A 14,142-nucleotide genomic window follows, 5' to 3' on the forward strand; every position below is an offset into this window, starting at 1 on the left:
GCAGGGGAGTCCATTAATTCATCTAGGTCTAATACAGAATGCTATATAGCATTCACAGCAGTTCCCAGCCAATGCAGGCAGCTAACCTACGCTCTGGGGCAGTTCATACATTATCTTGTGGTTGAACAGGTTGGTTAAGGATTTACTGTATATAAAGCTGGTGGTCTGCGCTGCTAAAAAGTTAAAATTCTCTCAAGAACAAATGAATGCTGGAAATAATTCAGTGATAAGTATGTTCTTATTCTCTAACTTGCTCTGCTTCCTCCTGACAAGTTAAGCTCTGAAGGACACTGACATTCTGCTTCCAAACCTTGGAAAGCTTGAGACACCTCTCATTTTAAGATTCAGGATGTCTTAGTGACATTTTTAAGCATCTCTGTAATCATTAAGATTAACATTTTCTCTTTAGCGAAAAGAAAGCTGACATTCTTAAGTACCATTCACAGTACAACTTTCTGTGCTCACACAATTGTGAGATTTGACACCATAACTCAATAAAGCTTCCAAAAGATTGTACTAGCCGATGTGGAATTTACTAATGTAAAATCTGCTGTGCCTGTACTCAGTACAAAATCTACTATGTTGCTACAGGAAGCTGGAATGCCTGCCTTGTTTTTTGTTACATAGTTGAAAAAACCCTATGTATGACACAGAAATGTGTTGCAGAGAAATCTGAAACTGGCTTTTATTTATAGCAGCGGTTTTCATCCAGTGTGCAGTGGCACCCTGGGTTGCCTTGAATGATGGTCGGGGTGCCGCAGGCAACACTGGCCTGCCTCTGTCCCTCTTTCTTTCCCTTTGATGCCCTCTTGCCTCTCTACCTCCCAAAGGTTGTCAAAGCTGTTTGTTGCAGCAGCCCTGGCTACAATCTCCCCAGGCGAATGGTGCCTCGAGGGCTGGCCAGGAGGTGTTTCCCAGGCCCCTGTGGGGCAGTGTGAGGAGGCAGCTCTCTTTTGTGGGGGGGGGGGGAGAGCTTAGAGACCAGGGACGGCAGCAACGGCTGCCTGGAGGACTCCCAAGGAGAGGAGATAGTGTTTGAAAAAGGGTGAGAGGCAGCCAGCTCTGCAGGTAAGAGGTGACATAACAGGGCTCCTGAGTCTCTCAGGGGTGCCGCAGAAAGAATGTACAGTGGTGCTTCGCAAGACGAAAAGAATCCGTTCCGCGATTCTCTTCGTCTAGCGGTTTTTTCGTCTTGCGAAGCAAGCCCATTGACAGCTTAGCGGATTAGCGCTATTAGCGGTCTAGCAGCTTTTAGCGATCAGCTGTTAAGCGGCTTATCAGCGGAACAGCTGATAAGTGGCTTAGCGGCTTAGGGAAGGGGGGGGGAGCGGAAAAAACCCCGTGGGAACTCGCAAGATTTTTTCGTCTTGCGAAGCAACCCCATAGAGAAATTTGTTTTGCGAAGCGCCTCCAAAACAGAAAACCCTTTCGTCTAGCGGGTTTTCCGTCTTGCGGGGCACCACTGTAGTTGGTCAAGGGAGCCATGGACTCAACAAGATTGAAAACCTCTGATTTATATTGTCAACTACTACTCTGTTTCTCTTAAGCCAAGGGTGACTGAGCTGTGGCCTGCCAGATGCTGTTGGACTCTCTTCCCATCAGCTCTAGCCAGCATGGCCAATGGTCAGGTTTGATGGAAGATGTGCCTAAGTATAAATATAACCTGCCAATTACCTAATAATTTTCCTAGCCCAACAGAGCAATTGTTTTGATTAATACAATCATTCTTATAATGATTTCTAAGATACAATATAAAATCAACCATAAGTCTAGATTGGCACTGGACAAAATTTTCATGCAGCTCAATTTTCTGTGCAAAGAAGCTCTTGCCAAGACAAGCCACCCTTTATGAAAAATTGTTTATAATAATAATAATTTATTATTTATACCCCGCCCATCTGGCTGAGTTTCCCCAGCCACTCTGGGCGGCTCCCAATCAAGTGTTATAAAGTGTGTTTGCACATTATATGCCTTGATTCTGTCGCTTCTCAGCAAGCACTCTGATCCATAGAGGCATTCCTCATTTCACGGCAATCTTTATAAAGTGTCGCTAAGAGATGATGCACAGCACCAACCCCATCGCTGTGATTCGCCTCCTCCGCGGTGACCATCGGCATCTGAAAGTTGCCAACCCTTTTTGGCCATCTGCATGTGCCCTGAACAAACAGGGACCGCCTTTTCATGCTGCTGAAAAGGGTGTTGTGAAACGGGGGCCTCTGTGCTGAATCAGTAGTTTAGATGCAAGTTGTGCTTCTACGATGGAGCCACTTCATTCGCCCAGACTTATTTTCAACATAAACCTTTTTATTATGTACAGATTAAATTACAACCATCTTTATACAGCGCTTGCTGGTGCAATTGACAGCATAGCCACATGGAAGGCAAAGCCCACGCTATTTATAGAGAGGCAACACCGATACACAATGAGCCACTAGTGGCATCCTGCCAGCCACACACAGATATTGTCAATGAGCTGAGAGACATGACTAGCGAGAGGGCTGGACTTCAGCTATCCCTACAACCTAGTGGTGTTTCCTGCTGCTTGCCAGCCAAAATTGATAACAGCAGGAGCAGCGACGGCTTCTGTTCTGACAGCCCCAGGCCCAACAACGAGGCTATGACAAGCTTTTTCAACTTGTTCAGGGGAGGCTGGGATGGCATGAGCTGCAAGGGGAAAATAATCCAGGAATTAGGCTGGTGAGTATAAAATAACTTCGTCTCTAGAATCAAGCAAAGTGAAGGGGTGGCAGGAGCAGGGAGGGAGAGAGTGTTTCTACTCTCTCCTGCAGGTGGTATTCATGCACCAACACTCACCTTGCTTACCCTGTGACACTTAATCAATCCTTGTGAATCTAAGTAGAAAGTAGAATAGGCATCATAGGTCCTGGAGAGGAATTTTTTAATAAAAAAAATTAGGCAAAAGATCAGTTGGGTGGAATCTTCCAACAAATACAGCATGAAAGTACACGTGTTTTTAATATATTACTGCATCTGAAAGGCTCAGCTCATGCTAACAGCCCTAAAACAGCACCCAAATAAGCAGAATACACTATTTTTCTTAAGACTTTCCCATAGCTACTTAACCCTAGCAATGGCAAGCCAGTATAAATACAGTGGTACCTTGGTTCTCAAACGGCTTGGCTCCCGAACAAATCGGCTCCCAAATGCTGCAAACATGGAAGTACGGTAAGTGTTCCGGTTTGTGAATGTTTATCAGAAGCTGAACATCCGACGCAGCTTCCGCTTGAGTGCAGGAAGCTCCTGCAGCCAATCGGAAGCCACGCCTCGGGTTTCAAACAGTTTTTGGGAGTTGAACAGACTCCCGGAACGTATTAAGTTCGAGAACCAAGGTACCACTGTACAGTACAGTGCTTTCAGAAGACTAGCCCTGGTGTAAGAATTTCATTAAGACAGACAGAGAAAGATGGTTACCTTTTCACTTCCTCCCCCGCCCCCAAAAGAACAATAGAAGCATGTCAAAAGCCCTAATTCTTTTTTTTTAAAAAAAATATTTTATTAAGGGTTTTCTTGTTTTACGGTGTAAGTGTAATGCCTCGTATTTTTTTTTTCCCATGTAACATTTTTACAAATCTGTTTCATTTGTTGAGGCATTAGGGGGAGAAGAAAAAAGAAAAAGAAAGAAAGGGGGTGGAGGGAGGGGAGATGGATGGGGGTGGGGTCGGGTAGCAGTGTTTCTGTTATGCTTAATGTATGTAGAGTTTGGTGTCAGCGTGCTTGTGTTGTTCACTTGTGTTCCTTTGGTGGTGAGAGAGGTTGGGGTTGGCCTAGGGTGTGATTGTTTGTTTGTGATTGGCTGTGGTGATCTTTGTTTTCGTGTGTGAGAGAGGTGGGTGGGTGTTTTGGATCAGGTTAGCCATATTGATTTGTATGCTGTTGGTGGATTATTGTCATTGTCCTGTTGGGCTGTGTATGTGATAAAGGGGAGCCATACCAGGGTGAAGGTGTCGTCTTCTGTTTGTCCCCGTGTCAGTTTCAGTTTATTAGTTAATTTTTCTAGTAGGGCTGTTTCCCATACTATTTGGTACCATTGGTCCATGCTTACTCCTGACAGGTCTCTCCAGTGTCTGGTTATGGTGTTTCTGGCTGCTGAAAGTAGGTGGGTTATGAGTTCTTTGTGGAAAAGCCCTAGTTCTGATGCCAGTGATTACACAAGACGGTACATTTGTCTGGGGCTCTAAAGAGACTGCTACCCCAAAGGAGATGTCTCACCTGTACAGCTCACTCTTATCCTTCTTGTAGAAGCGCAAAAGGAATACATGGAAAGGCAGCCCTTTAATCCGCCACCGGGCTTGGATGCTCCAGTTCTCAGGGTGCTGTGTCACCTTCAGCACCTCCATGTGCAAACTGGCAAAGTAGTTCCAAGCCAAGAAACGGCAGAAGGTCAGCGCCAACTGGTACATGGTTCGGCCGCTGGTGATGGGAGGCAGAGAGGTGAAGAGAATGGAAAGGTCAGACTGGGATAGGAAATAAAGACACACTAGGGAATGACCTAGTCCTCTCACCCCTACCGAAACAGATGATTCACACTGCCATCTCAAGTAGAATGACATTATCTTGAACTTCCCTCTCTGTTCATCCCTGCAGGTTTAGACAAAAGCAGTACAGTTCCAGCCATAACACCTGGGAAGCTGATTAAGAAGGTTCCCCCAACCATTCTTCCTTCCCTAAATAGATCAAGGGTAGTCAGCCTTTTGGGGTCCCATTTTCAAGCTGGAGAAACTGTCGTGAGCACTCCACACAAATCACCACCTTTTCAGCCAACTACAACATAGGGCTTTTTTTGAGCTTAATTTCAGGCATGGGAGAGGGCCCTACAGGAAAGTCTCTGCGGACACTGGCAACCCCCGATAAGCTCACTCACTCACTCAGGGGCAAGTTGGCACATGCCTTTCAGCCCCCGAGGACTACAACAAAGACTCACATGTGAAACAGATCAAATGCCACGGATAACTCATGTAATCTCGCATTAAACAAAATGCTTGTTGGGGTGGGGAAAAGAAGAGGAAACATACAAATTCTGCTGCAAGTTAGTAAGTAATTCACAAATATGTGGGAAATAGACCTTTGAGCATATGATCCCCTGCCACAGAACAGCTAGATGCTGAAGGCAACCAAGGGATTTCAGGATAAATGAAGTAGCAGCAATTGTTGGGGATGTTTCAGTAAGCTGAAGCAAGATCATCCAACCAATATCAGAGCACAGGGTCCAAAGCTCTTTCATCATACTGTTGTTTCTTCCAACATGCTCTCAGGCAGAAGCAACACTTCACCATACTAAAAGGGGCCCATGCTAGAAGAGAGCCCTGTAAATCTTCGTTTCTCTACTTATGCTCAACTCAAATTCAATGGTAAGGTATTTGCTGAATGGCATAAGCACATGAGAGTCCATTTCGAAATATTCAGAGACTAAGGCATGGCTCCGGGAAGCCCAGCCTGAGCTCTTTATTGCTCTTGCTGTGTCTCTGCAGTGTGACACCATTTGCCAAGTGTCACATCCAACGTGACAGGACAGGGTATGTAATTATAAGAAGACATCAACAAAGGAGATGCAACAGATGGGGAATTGTGAAAGAAACCTTGCCCTAAAGACAAGCTGATGAAAAGTGGGGTGGAGTTTAATAAATAAAATACAAAAGATGAGGTAGAGTGCCAGCTAGGGCACTGGGACTGGTGCCATTTTGGAAAGATTTGAGTAATGCCCACTGAATATAGCAAGCCACTTCTGCCAGTGATTCAGGTTGTCTAGACAATGCCTGCTTTCTTGAGTCCTCAAGACAGTCAGAAGGCTGCCATTATCTTTGGGATGCTTCCCACAGAGAGCCAGATAACTTCTGCTATGCAACCATTAGATCTTTAACTTACACAATGGATAGAAGGGACTGTTTTCTTTCCTCTACTTTAAACGTCTCACAGAACCTTTCCCCCGTCATCAGAAAGCAGTTCATTCAGCAGGCAGGCATCCCCCCCAATCCCTTCACTGTTCCTAGAACTGACCGTGTTCTCAGATGCAGAATCTCATTGATGAACTCTACTTCCTGGGAGTAGATCCCATAGTCGTGAGTCTTCAAAAAGAAGTACGGTAACTGGAGGGGGGGGAGACACAAAACAAAAACTATGAAGTATGAAACATTCCCAGCCCAGCTGCAGGCTTCCTGTGCTACCTTCAAAAAACTTCCCCCTGTCCTCAGCTTTCACATCTATAGTACATGGCTAACAGCTCTCTCTTCCTCAATTCAGATTGTGGGCTCTTTGGCCTAGGCTCGACCCAAGGGAGTGGGAACATATTCTTGGTTGATTCCAATTCGAAACCTCAACTTCGTATGTGGAAATTTACATTTTAAAATCTGATATTCTGACTCAGCCTTCCATGTACAAATATAAAATAGAATTGGTATATACACTTTAGTAAGAAAGTGGGCCAGGATTCTGAGACTCGTGCACATTACAAAACTTTTTCTGCATGGATGGGACTTGTTACGTGCTGGATATTGATGCACCAAAGCCCCCTGGCTTTCATGAGTAGCTCCAGGAGTCGGTTGTTAAGAGAAGGAGAACTCCAAGCTACTTCTTGGGTTTTTTGGATCCCTGCCTTGAACTCCCGTCTCATTACAAAAGAGGCTTTTATAAGTCAAATACTCAGGCCCTTGAAATATGAGATCCTACACTTAAATTTCAAGTTTTCAGTTCTCAGTGGTACTTCTTTACTGCTATAATTAATTTCTAGGCCCTCCAGGGTCTCAAGCAGGCAGAGGTTTTTCCCACCGCCTGTGACCTGTGATAGTGAGGCTTCCTCACAGAGACTACTTCCATCCTACTCCTCACCCCTCCACCATTGCCAATAACACAGATAAACATGATGGCTGGAAGTCATCCAAGGAGATATGGGAAGATTCATGTGTTATTTCTCAATGTGGCAGGCATTTCCACTAAAACTATGCACATACCATACATTTAAAGAACATGTCTCCCCCCTGCCCAATCCTGGAAACTGTAGTTGTTAAGGGTGCTGGGAATTGTAGGTCTGATGGGTGGACTATAGTTCCCAAGATTCTTGGGGGGGGGGGGAATGTGCTTAAAATGTCTGTAAGCAACCCAAGTCAGTTTTGCGTGATAAATTATTTGTGTCTTCTCATGAAGGGAAGGCACTAGAACAAAGAAAACACTGCAGACAAAGGTTGTGGCATAGAAGATTTCAGATCTTAGTACAGTGGTGCCCCGCAAGACGAATGCCTCGCAAGACGAAAAACCCGCTAGACGAGTTTTCCGTTTTTCGAGGCGCTTCGCAAGATGAATTTCCCTATGGGCTTGCTTCGCTAGACGAAAACATCTTGTGAGTGTTTTCCCTTTTTTTTCGCCGCTAAGCCGCTAATAGCCACTCAGCCGCTAATAGCCGCTAAGCCGCTAATAGCGCTAATCCGCTAATGGCCGTGCTTCGCAAGACGAAAAAACTACTAGATGAAGAGACTCGCGGAACGAATTATTTTCGTCTTGCGAGGCACCACTGTACATGAAACTAACTTATTTCATGATATTCACCATGTAAAAACCACCACCTCAGGGTGAGTTTATCTCATAAATTATTATTATTTATTGAATTTATATACCACCCAATACTCAGAGGTCTCAGGGCAGTTCACAGAATAAAATCAAGATACAAAACCACAAAATGCCCAATAAAAATAAAAACAACAACCCAATAGCTCCCCCCCCCAAAAAAACATTTTAAAGGGCCATAGTACGTAAATCGGATCAACCAAAGGCCTGGTTGAAAAGGAGCATTTTTGCCTGGTGCCTAAAGGTGTGTAATGAAGGCCCCAGGAGAACGTCCCTGGGGACAGCATTCCACAAACGGGGAGCCACTGCAGAGAAGGCCCCGTCTCGTGTTGCCACCCTCCGGACCTCTTGAGTAGCAAGGCAGTAAATGCTGAACCTAACCTCAAAGTATGTTAAAATGAGGAATCCAAAGGACAACAAGGGGCCCTTAACTTCTGCCCAAGCCACACAGAACAGAACCCAGTCTGCCATGCCACTCCTTATTCCAATATAAAGTTCAGAATATGCTAGTCTGCTTTTGGGAAGTCTTCCAGCCCTAGCAAAGCAAAAGCACTAAGCCCCATAACAGGACAAGATCCCCCATATATACCTCTTTCCGTAGTTTCTGATGCATGACTGCAAGATGCTCTTCCATGCTGGGGTCATCCCTTTCTGGAGAACTAACTGGGGAGGGAGTCCCGGTAGTAGCCCTGAAAGGTGCAAGGGGCCCCAGTGCTACCTCTGAAGCCTGGTAAGGCGATCGGTACTGCCAGCCGTGGAAAAGGCTGTGCAGGGAGTCTAAAGAGGCACCGTCCAGCCCTTCGCTCTCTTGCACTGCAATGTCGTCCTCTTGCCTCCCGTTCACCAGCGTGATGGCACCCTCCATGCCCTCTGGTGGGGAAAGCACAGCGGGGTGGGGAAGGACCCTAGTCTCTAGATAGCGCATTGGCGGGCAAAGGCTGGTCTTCAGTTTCGTACTGTTGATAACGGCAAAGGTGTCCCCAGGAGGTGCAGGCAGGACGGTGGGAACTTCCGATGGGTTATTGGTGAAGAGGGAGTGGAATGTCGGTCCTATGGAACCGGAAGAGACTAGCCCTGGAGGTAGTTTGTCCCATGAGCCATCCAGGTCCTAGAATAAAAGAAGGTATTTGAGGACAATTAAAGCTAGGTAGCCCAGCTGAGCCCCTGGAACTCCTGAGAATTGAAAGAAGCTTGCAAAAGCACCTAAATCAGGCTTCCTCAAACTCAGCCCTCCAGATGTTTTTGAGACTACAATTCCCATCATCCCTGACCACTGGTCCTGCTAGTTAGGGACCATGGGAGTTGTAGGCCAAAAACATCTGGAGGGCCAAGTTTGAGGAAGCCTGACCTCAATTATCCTCCTCAAAAAACCGGAAGCATTTTTGCTCAGGTTGATGGGAGAAGAAATTGCAAAAGTAGATTAAAGACTAATTATGTATGCTACCACTGCAGCAAGAACTTTGTTAGTCCAAAGGTGGAAATCCCAAGAATTACCAACGACTGAGGAGTGGCAGATGAAGATGATGGACTATGCGGAATTGGCCAAACTGACTGTGAAGATCCGGAACCAAGACGACCAGAAATTCCAAAGAGATTGGAGTAAATTTATTGAATACAGTGGTGCCTCGCAAGACGAAATTAATCCGTTCCGTGAGGCTCTTCGTATAGCAGTTTTTTCGTCTTGCGAAGCAAGCCCATTGACAGCTTAGTGGATTAGCGCTATTAGCGGTTTAGCGGCTTTTAGCGATCAGCTGTTAAGCAGCTTATCAGCGGATCAGCTGATAAGCGGCTTAGCGGCTTAGGAAAGGGGGGGGGAGAGAAAAAAACCCGCAGGAACTCGCAAGACATTTTCGTCTTGCGAAGCAAGCCCATAGGGAAATTCGTTTTGTGAAGCGCCTCCAAAACGGAAAACCCTTTCGTCTAGCGGGTTTTCCGTCTTGCGAGGCGTTCGTCTTGCGGGGCACCACTGTATATGAAAGATCATTGCAAAAATGTGAAGACACTAGCAAGACTGATATGAAACCTGTAACATCACATAAAAATAGCATCTGACGACTGATAATAAAAGGATTGGATATATGTTGAAGGACAGAAACTGGCAGCTAAAAGGCACATACAATTTATTAGGAAATGGGAAACCAGTTGAAGGGAGGGAGTGAAGTCACAAGCTCAGCAGAGCAAATGAAATTTATTTGTTATTGTAATGTTGTTATATTTTATGTTTTATGTTTTTTATTAAAGAAAATAATAAAACTTATATTAAAAAAAAAGGAAGTCCTACAGCCTCAGCCACCATTCTCGGCTCTCTTTAAAACCCCCACACACACCGATAAATGGGAAGCGTGACAAGATTTGACATAAGACCGACAACTGCTAAGTTACTGGTTCTGGCACCAGGCCTATATAAGGGTCTAAAGAGAACCGTCCCATATTCCTTTCCTCAATTCCTGCACCAACCAGTTTCCATCTCCCAGGATACCTTGGTATTCAGCGAGAATGGAACTGTTTTAGATATTTCACATCCTCACACCAGCTCACATCAGTTAAATGGTCATTTTTGTGTTCAGCATTGCATAGAAACTGACACACAAGATACTGCAAAGTAAAAAATGCCTAGCAACAATATCAGAGGCAGAACCTGGTAGTCATACCTCGGGTTAAAGTAGCTTCGGGTTGAGTGTTTTCAGATTGTGCTCCGCGGCAACCCGGACGTAACGGAACACATTACTTCTGGGTTTCGCTGCTCGCGCAGACACTCAAAATGACGTCACGCGCATTCGCAGACGCGGCGAATTGCGACCCGCACAGACGCGGGTTGTGTTTGCTTCAGGATGCAAACGGATTCCATTCACATCCAGAGGTACCACTGTATTTTGAAAATGTCAGTTTTCTAGTTGCCATAAATGCAGGGCAAAACCTGAAAACGGGTGGGCAGAGCTGAGTAAAGCTTCAAACTAAGATGGTATCCAGTGATCAGTCAGTAAGCCCCACTTCAGCAATTTGCCCTTGCCTACAGATCCTATTCCCTGCTTCCCCACTGTTCGTTGTCTATCTCAGGGACAATGAAAGAGTGTGCCTTCAGGGATGAAGTCAAACTGTTGGAAAGTTACAGCACTTGCTGTGGCTGTAGAGCCTGATACGGGAGAGGCATGTTTTATTGTAGGTGGGGCACAGGAAGGCATCTGCTTTTGCTGCTCTGGATGCACCAGGAAATTTCTTCTCTCTGCCCAGTGGTCACTCCTTCTCCAGTCACTGCTATATAGTTCATCTTAGCACAGCCCCAACCCAACCCCTTGTGAAGATCTGAATTTTAGAAAGCCAATAAATTGTGGCATATGCAGTGCTTTTTTTCTGGGGGGACGCTGGAGTACACATACCCCTCAACGTTTTGTGAATCTTTGTACTTTTGTCCTTTTACTGTATTTATTTTTCCCAATCTGAACTATAAAATGGTGATTTTCTTGAGTCAAAATGAGAGTACAGTGGTACCTCTGGTTGCGAACGGGATCCGTTCCCGGACCCCATTCACAACCTGAAAGGAACGCAACCCGCATCTGCATGGGTCGCAATTCACCACTTCTGCACATGCACGTGACGTCATTTTGCGCGTCTGCACATGCGGCGAAACCCAGAAGTAACCCTTTCCGGTACTTCCGGGTCGCTGTGGGACGCAACCTGAAAAGATGTAACCTGAACTGAGCGTAACAAGAGGTATGACTGTACCCCTAAACATTTTTTAAAGGGTGTAGGTATGCAAATATATATAAGAGGGCATGCGTATTGTGGCACTTTAAGAACCATGAAGAGTATGTTTCCAGTGTACTGGGTCCACTTCACCATGCACTCAAGCCCCCCCCCCCCAAGCATGTACTGTGTGTGTGTGTGTGTGCGCGCGCACACACAGATAAACATAAACACAAACACACAATCACACACAGATAGATAGATAAATAAACACAAACACACAATCACACACAGATAGATGATAGATAAATAAACATAAACACACAATCACACACACATACACACACACGGGCTCAGCGCACGAGGGAGGCACGAGCAACGATCCAGTTGCCAATCTCGCCACTCGCAATCCTACCCAACTCAGTGCTCAGCAAGTTCGTCCTACGGACCATGTGCCAACACCCCCGCCCCCCCCCCAAAGCAGCCCTCCTTCCGGGACTCCCATCATCAGCACTCAAAAAGGAGCAGGGTCGCCTGGCCACGCCCCCTCCGCGCCCGGCCACGCCCCCTCGCCCACCCCGCCCTCCCGTCTCCCCTCGCTCGCTCGCTCGCTCTCTCACCTTCGGCCGCGCCCGGTAACAGCATCGCGCCGCGTCGCCGTGGCCCAGCCGGAGCCTGCCGCCGCCGCCGCCGCTTCCTCCCCACCTCCACGGGCACCGGGGCCCCAGGCGCCCGGCCACCGCCCGGCTCCGCTGGTACATAATGCGGACACAGGGCGGCTCCCCACCTCCAGCCCAACGCCTCTCGCCTCAGAAAGCGCCCGCTGCAGCCGGCGAAGCCACGGCGCCTGCGCCGGCAAGGGAGCCTCCAAATGCGCAGGCGCAGTGCCGTAGTCTCCTTGGGCTGAAGGAGGAAGGCGTGCGCAGGCGCCCTCTTGGCCGGGCCCCGACCCCGCTTTGAACTTTCCGCGAGCGAGCGAGAGCTCTTCGCCCACGGCGCTTGCGCAACGAGGCTGCTGCTGCTGCTGCTGCTGCTGCTGCTGCTGCTGCTGCTAGGAGTTACGGTTCTGCTGCAGGGAGACTTCCGGTTCTCTATCGCAGCTGACAGCATCCTCCATGTGCGGGGGTCGAGAGTGCTAGAAATGCAGAAGGCCGACAAAAAAATGGCACTACGGAGTCTTTCGAGTCCTGTCCTTATTTTCCCCCTCCCAGGATATTCCTTTCCATCCTTCTCACATCACATACACAGCACGCATTGAGCACAGCCAGGGCTCACTGGGCAGTTTGAGGGGGGGGGGTCAGCACCCCCTCTCCTCATAAGAAGTTGAACATATTTTGTTCCCCAAAGCTGCAACTGTCTCCCTCTTGCGCTTATGTAATCAAAACCATCAACTCTAGAAGAACTTCGCTTTTAGTTATGTAGGATAATTAAATGTAAAAGCCCCAAAACACACGTGGTTAGAGGCTCCTTTGGGTGGAGGGGATTTGACATAACCATGCCCCTAACAACGAAGTGCCCCTGTGCATTTTTTTAACGCCTCATGACAAGTAGAAGGGCAACAGTTTCACAATGTATTGCATGAAGGTGTATCTTTCAGACTCTCTCATTACAGTGGTACCTTGGGTTACATACGCTTCAGGTTACAGACTCTGCTAACCCAGAAATAGTACCTTGGGTTAAGAACTTTGCTTCAGGATGAGAACAGAAATCGTGCTCCGGCGGCACGGCGGCAGCGGGAGGCCCCATTAGCTAAAGTGGTGCTTCAGGTTAAGAACAGTTTCAGGTTAAGAACGGACCTCTGGAACGAATTAAGTACTTAACCCGAGGTACCACTGTACAGTCCTTTGAAAAAGCCATGTCCTCTACCCAGGATAGTGAAAGAAACCTCATGCCCTTAATGATGATGTGACAGAAAGATGATGATAATACAGCTTTCTAAAAGGCTTCATGACAGGTAAAGACATAGATCTCAAAAGCTGAGAGCCAATATTTATTGTAATAGGCTTCCGTATTACAGCAACCCCCTTGGTGAATCCTTACACCCTTAACATGAAGTTGCTCGGTTCCAGTCTTAAAGCCCAGTATTTTAGCTCACTTTTCCTACTTGTTGCTGTTGGTGAATGTTAATCTGGTTTTACCAGTTAAGAGCTGGTCACACCAACACAGACCAGATTGCATCAATTACTCCTTTTGAATGGCTCTCGCTTTCACAGGAAAATGGAAATTGTGCATTGCTCTATCTTCCAGCCTCCCTTCGTGATAACGTATTTTCCTCTGTATGCACACATAAAGTTAGGAACTATTTATGTGTCTGATGAGGGGGGTTCTCATCCACAAAACCTTACACCACAATATTTGAACTCTTTAAGGTGTCGTCGGACTCATGCTACAACAGACACAACTCCACTTCTGTAATTTCCTCACAAAATGTTTGCTTCAGTTATGAGTGCAGCTATCAAACACGGCATGCATACATAGAATTATATAGACTATTGATTTCAGTGAGTTTAGGTACACCCAGTACTTTTTTCTGGGGGCACCCAGGGGTACACATACCCCTAAACATTTTGTGAATCTAGTTTGGCCTCACTGAGGGGCAGTATTTCAATATGAGTAGGAAAATGAGAGTACCCCTAAACATTATTTTAAGAAATAAAGCACTGGGTACACCTAACAGCAGCTCCCATTCCATTTTCTATCATGTATACATTCCCCCCCCCCTCCTTTGAAGCATTACATTGTTTCTTTAGTTTAGGGAGTACAATATTGCTTTCAATTTTGCCAGGTAGTTTCCTAAAAAAATAGTTCCTTGTTAGATTTTGAAAAATAAAGTTACAATGAACATCAGAACTTTCACCGTTGCCTTATTCTTCCCCAAATAAA

At 46.5% G+C, this 14,142-nt stretch overlaps 1 protein-coding gene across 1 annotated transcript; it reads right to left on the reverse strand.

The window, feature by feature from the left end:
• Positions 1-2,283: 2,283 nt before the first annotated feature.
• Positions 2,284-12,114, reverse strand: LOC309337042 (uncharacterized protein C6orf136 homolog). The gene is made up of 6 exons (XM_081853693.1): positions 11,880-12,114; positions 8,165-8,683; positions 6,016-6,104; positions 4,231-4,431; positions 2,815-2,884; positions 2,284-2,664 (listed from the first exon to the last, which is right to left on the reverse strand). Exons 1-6 carry the CDS (start codon positions 12,018-12,020, stop codon positions 2,506-2,508), a joined length of 1,179 nt encoding a protein of 392 aa, XP_081709819.1. The 5' UTR covers positions 12,021-12,114; the 3' UTR covers positions 2,284-2,505.
• Positions 12,115-14,142: the final 2,028 nt, after the last annotated feature.

This window comes from Podarcis erhardii, assembly GCF_964252035.2.
Source record: "Podarcis erhardii genome assembly, chromosome: 2".
Taxonomy (NCBI): Eukaryota; Metazoa; Chordata; class Lepidosauria; order Squamata; family Lacertidae; genus Podarcis; species Podarcis erhardii.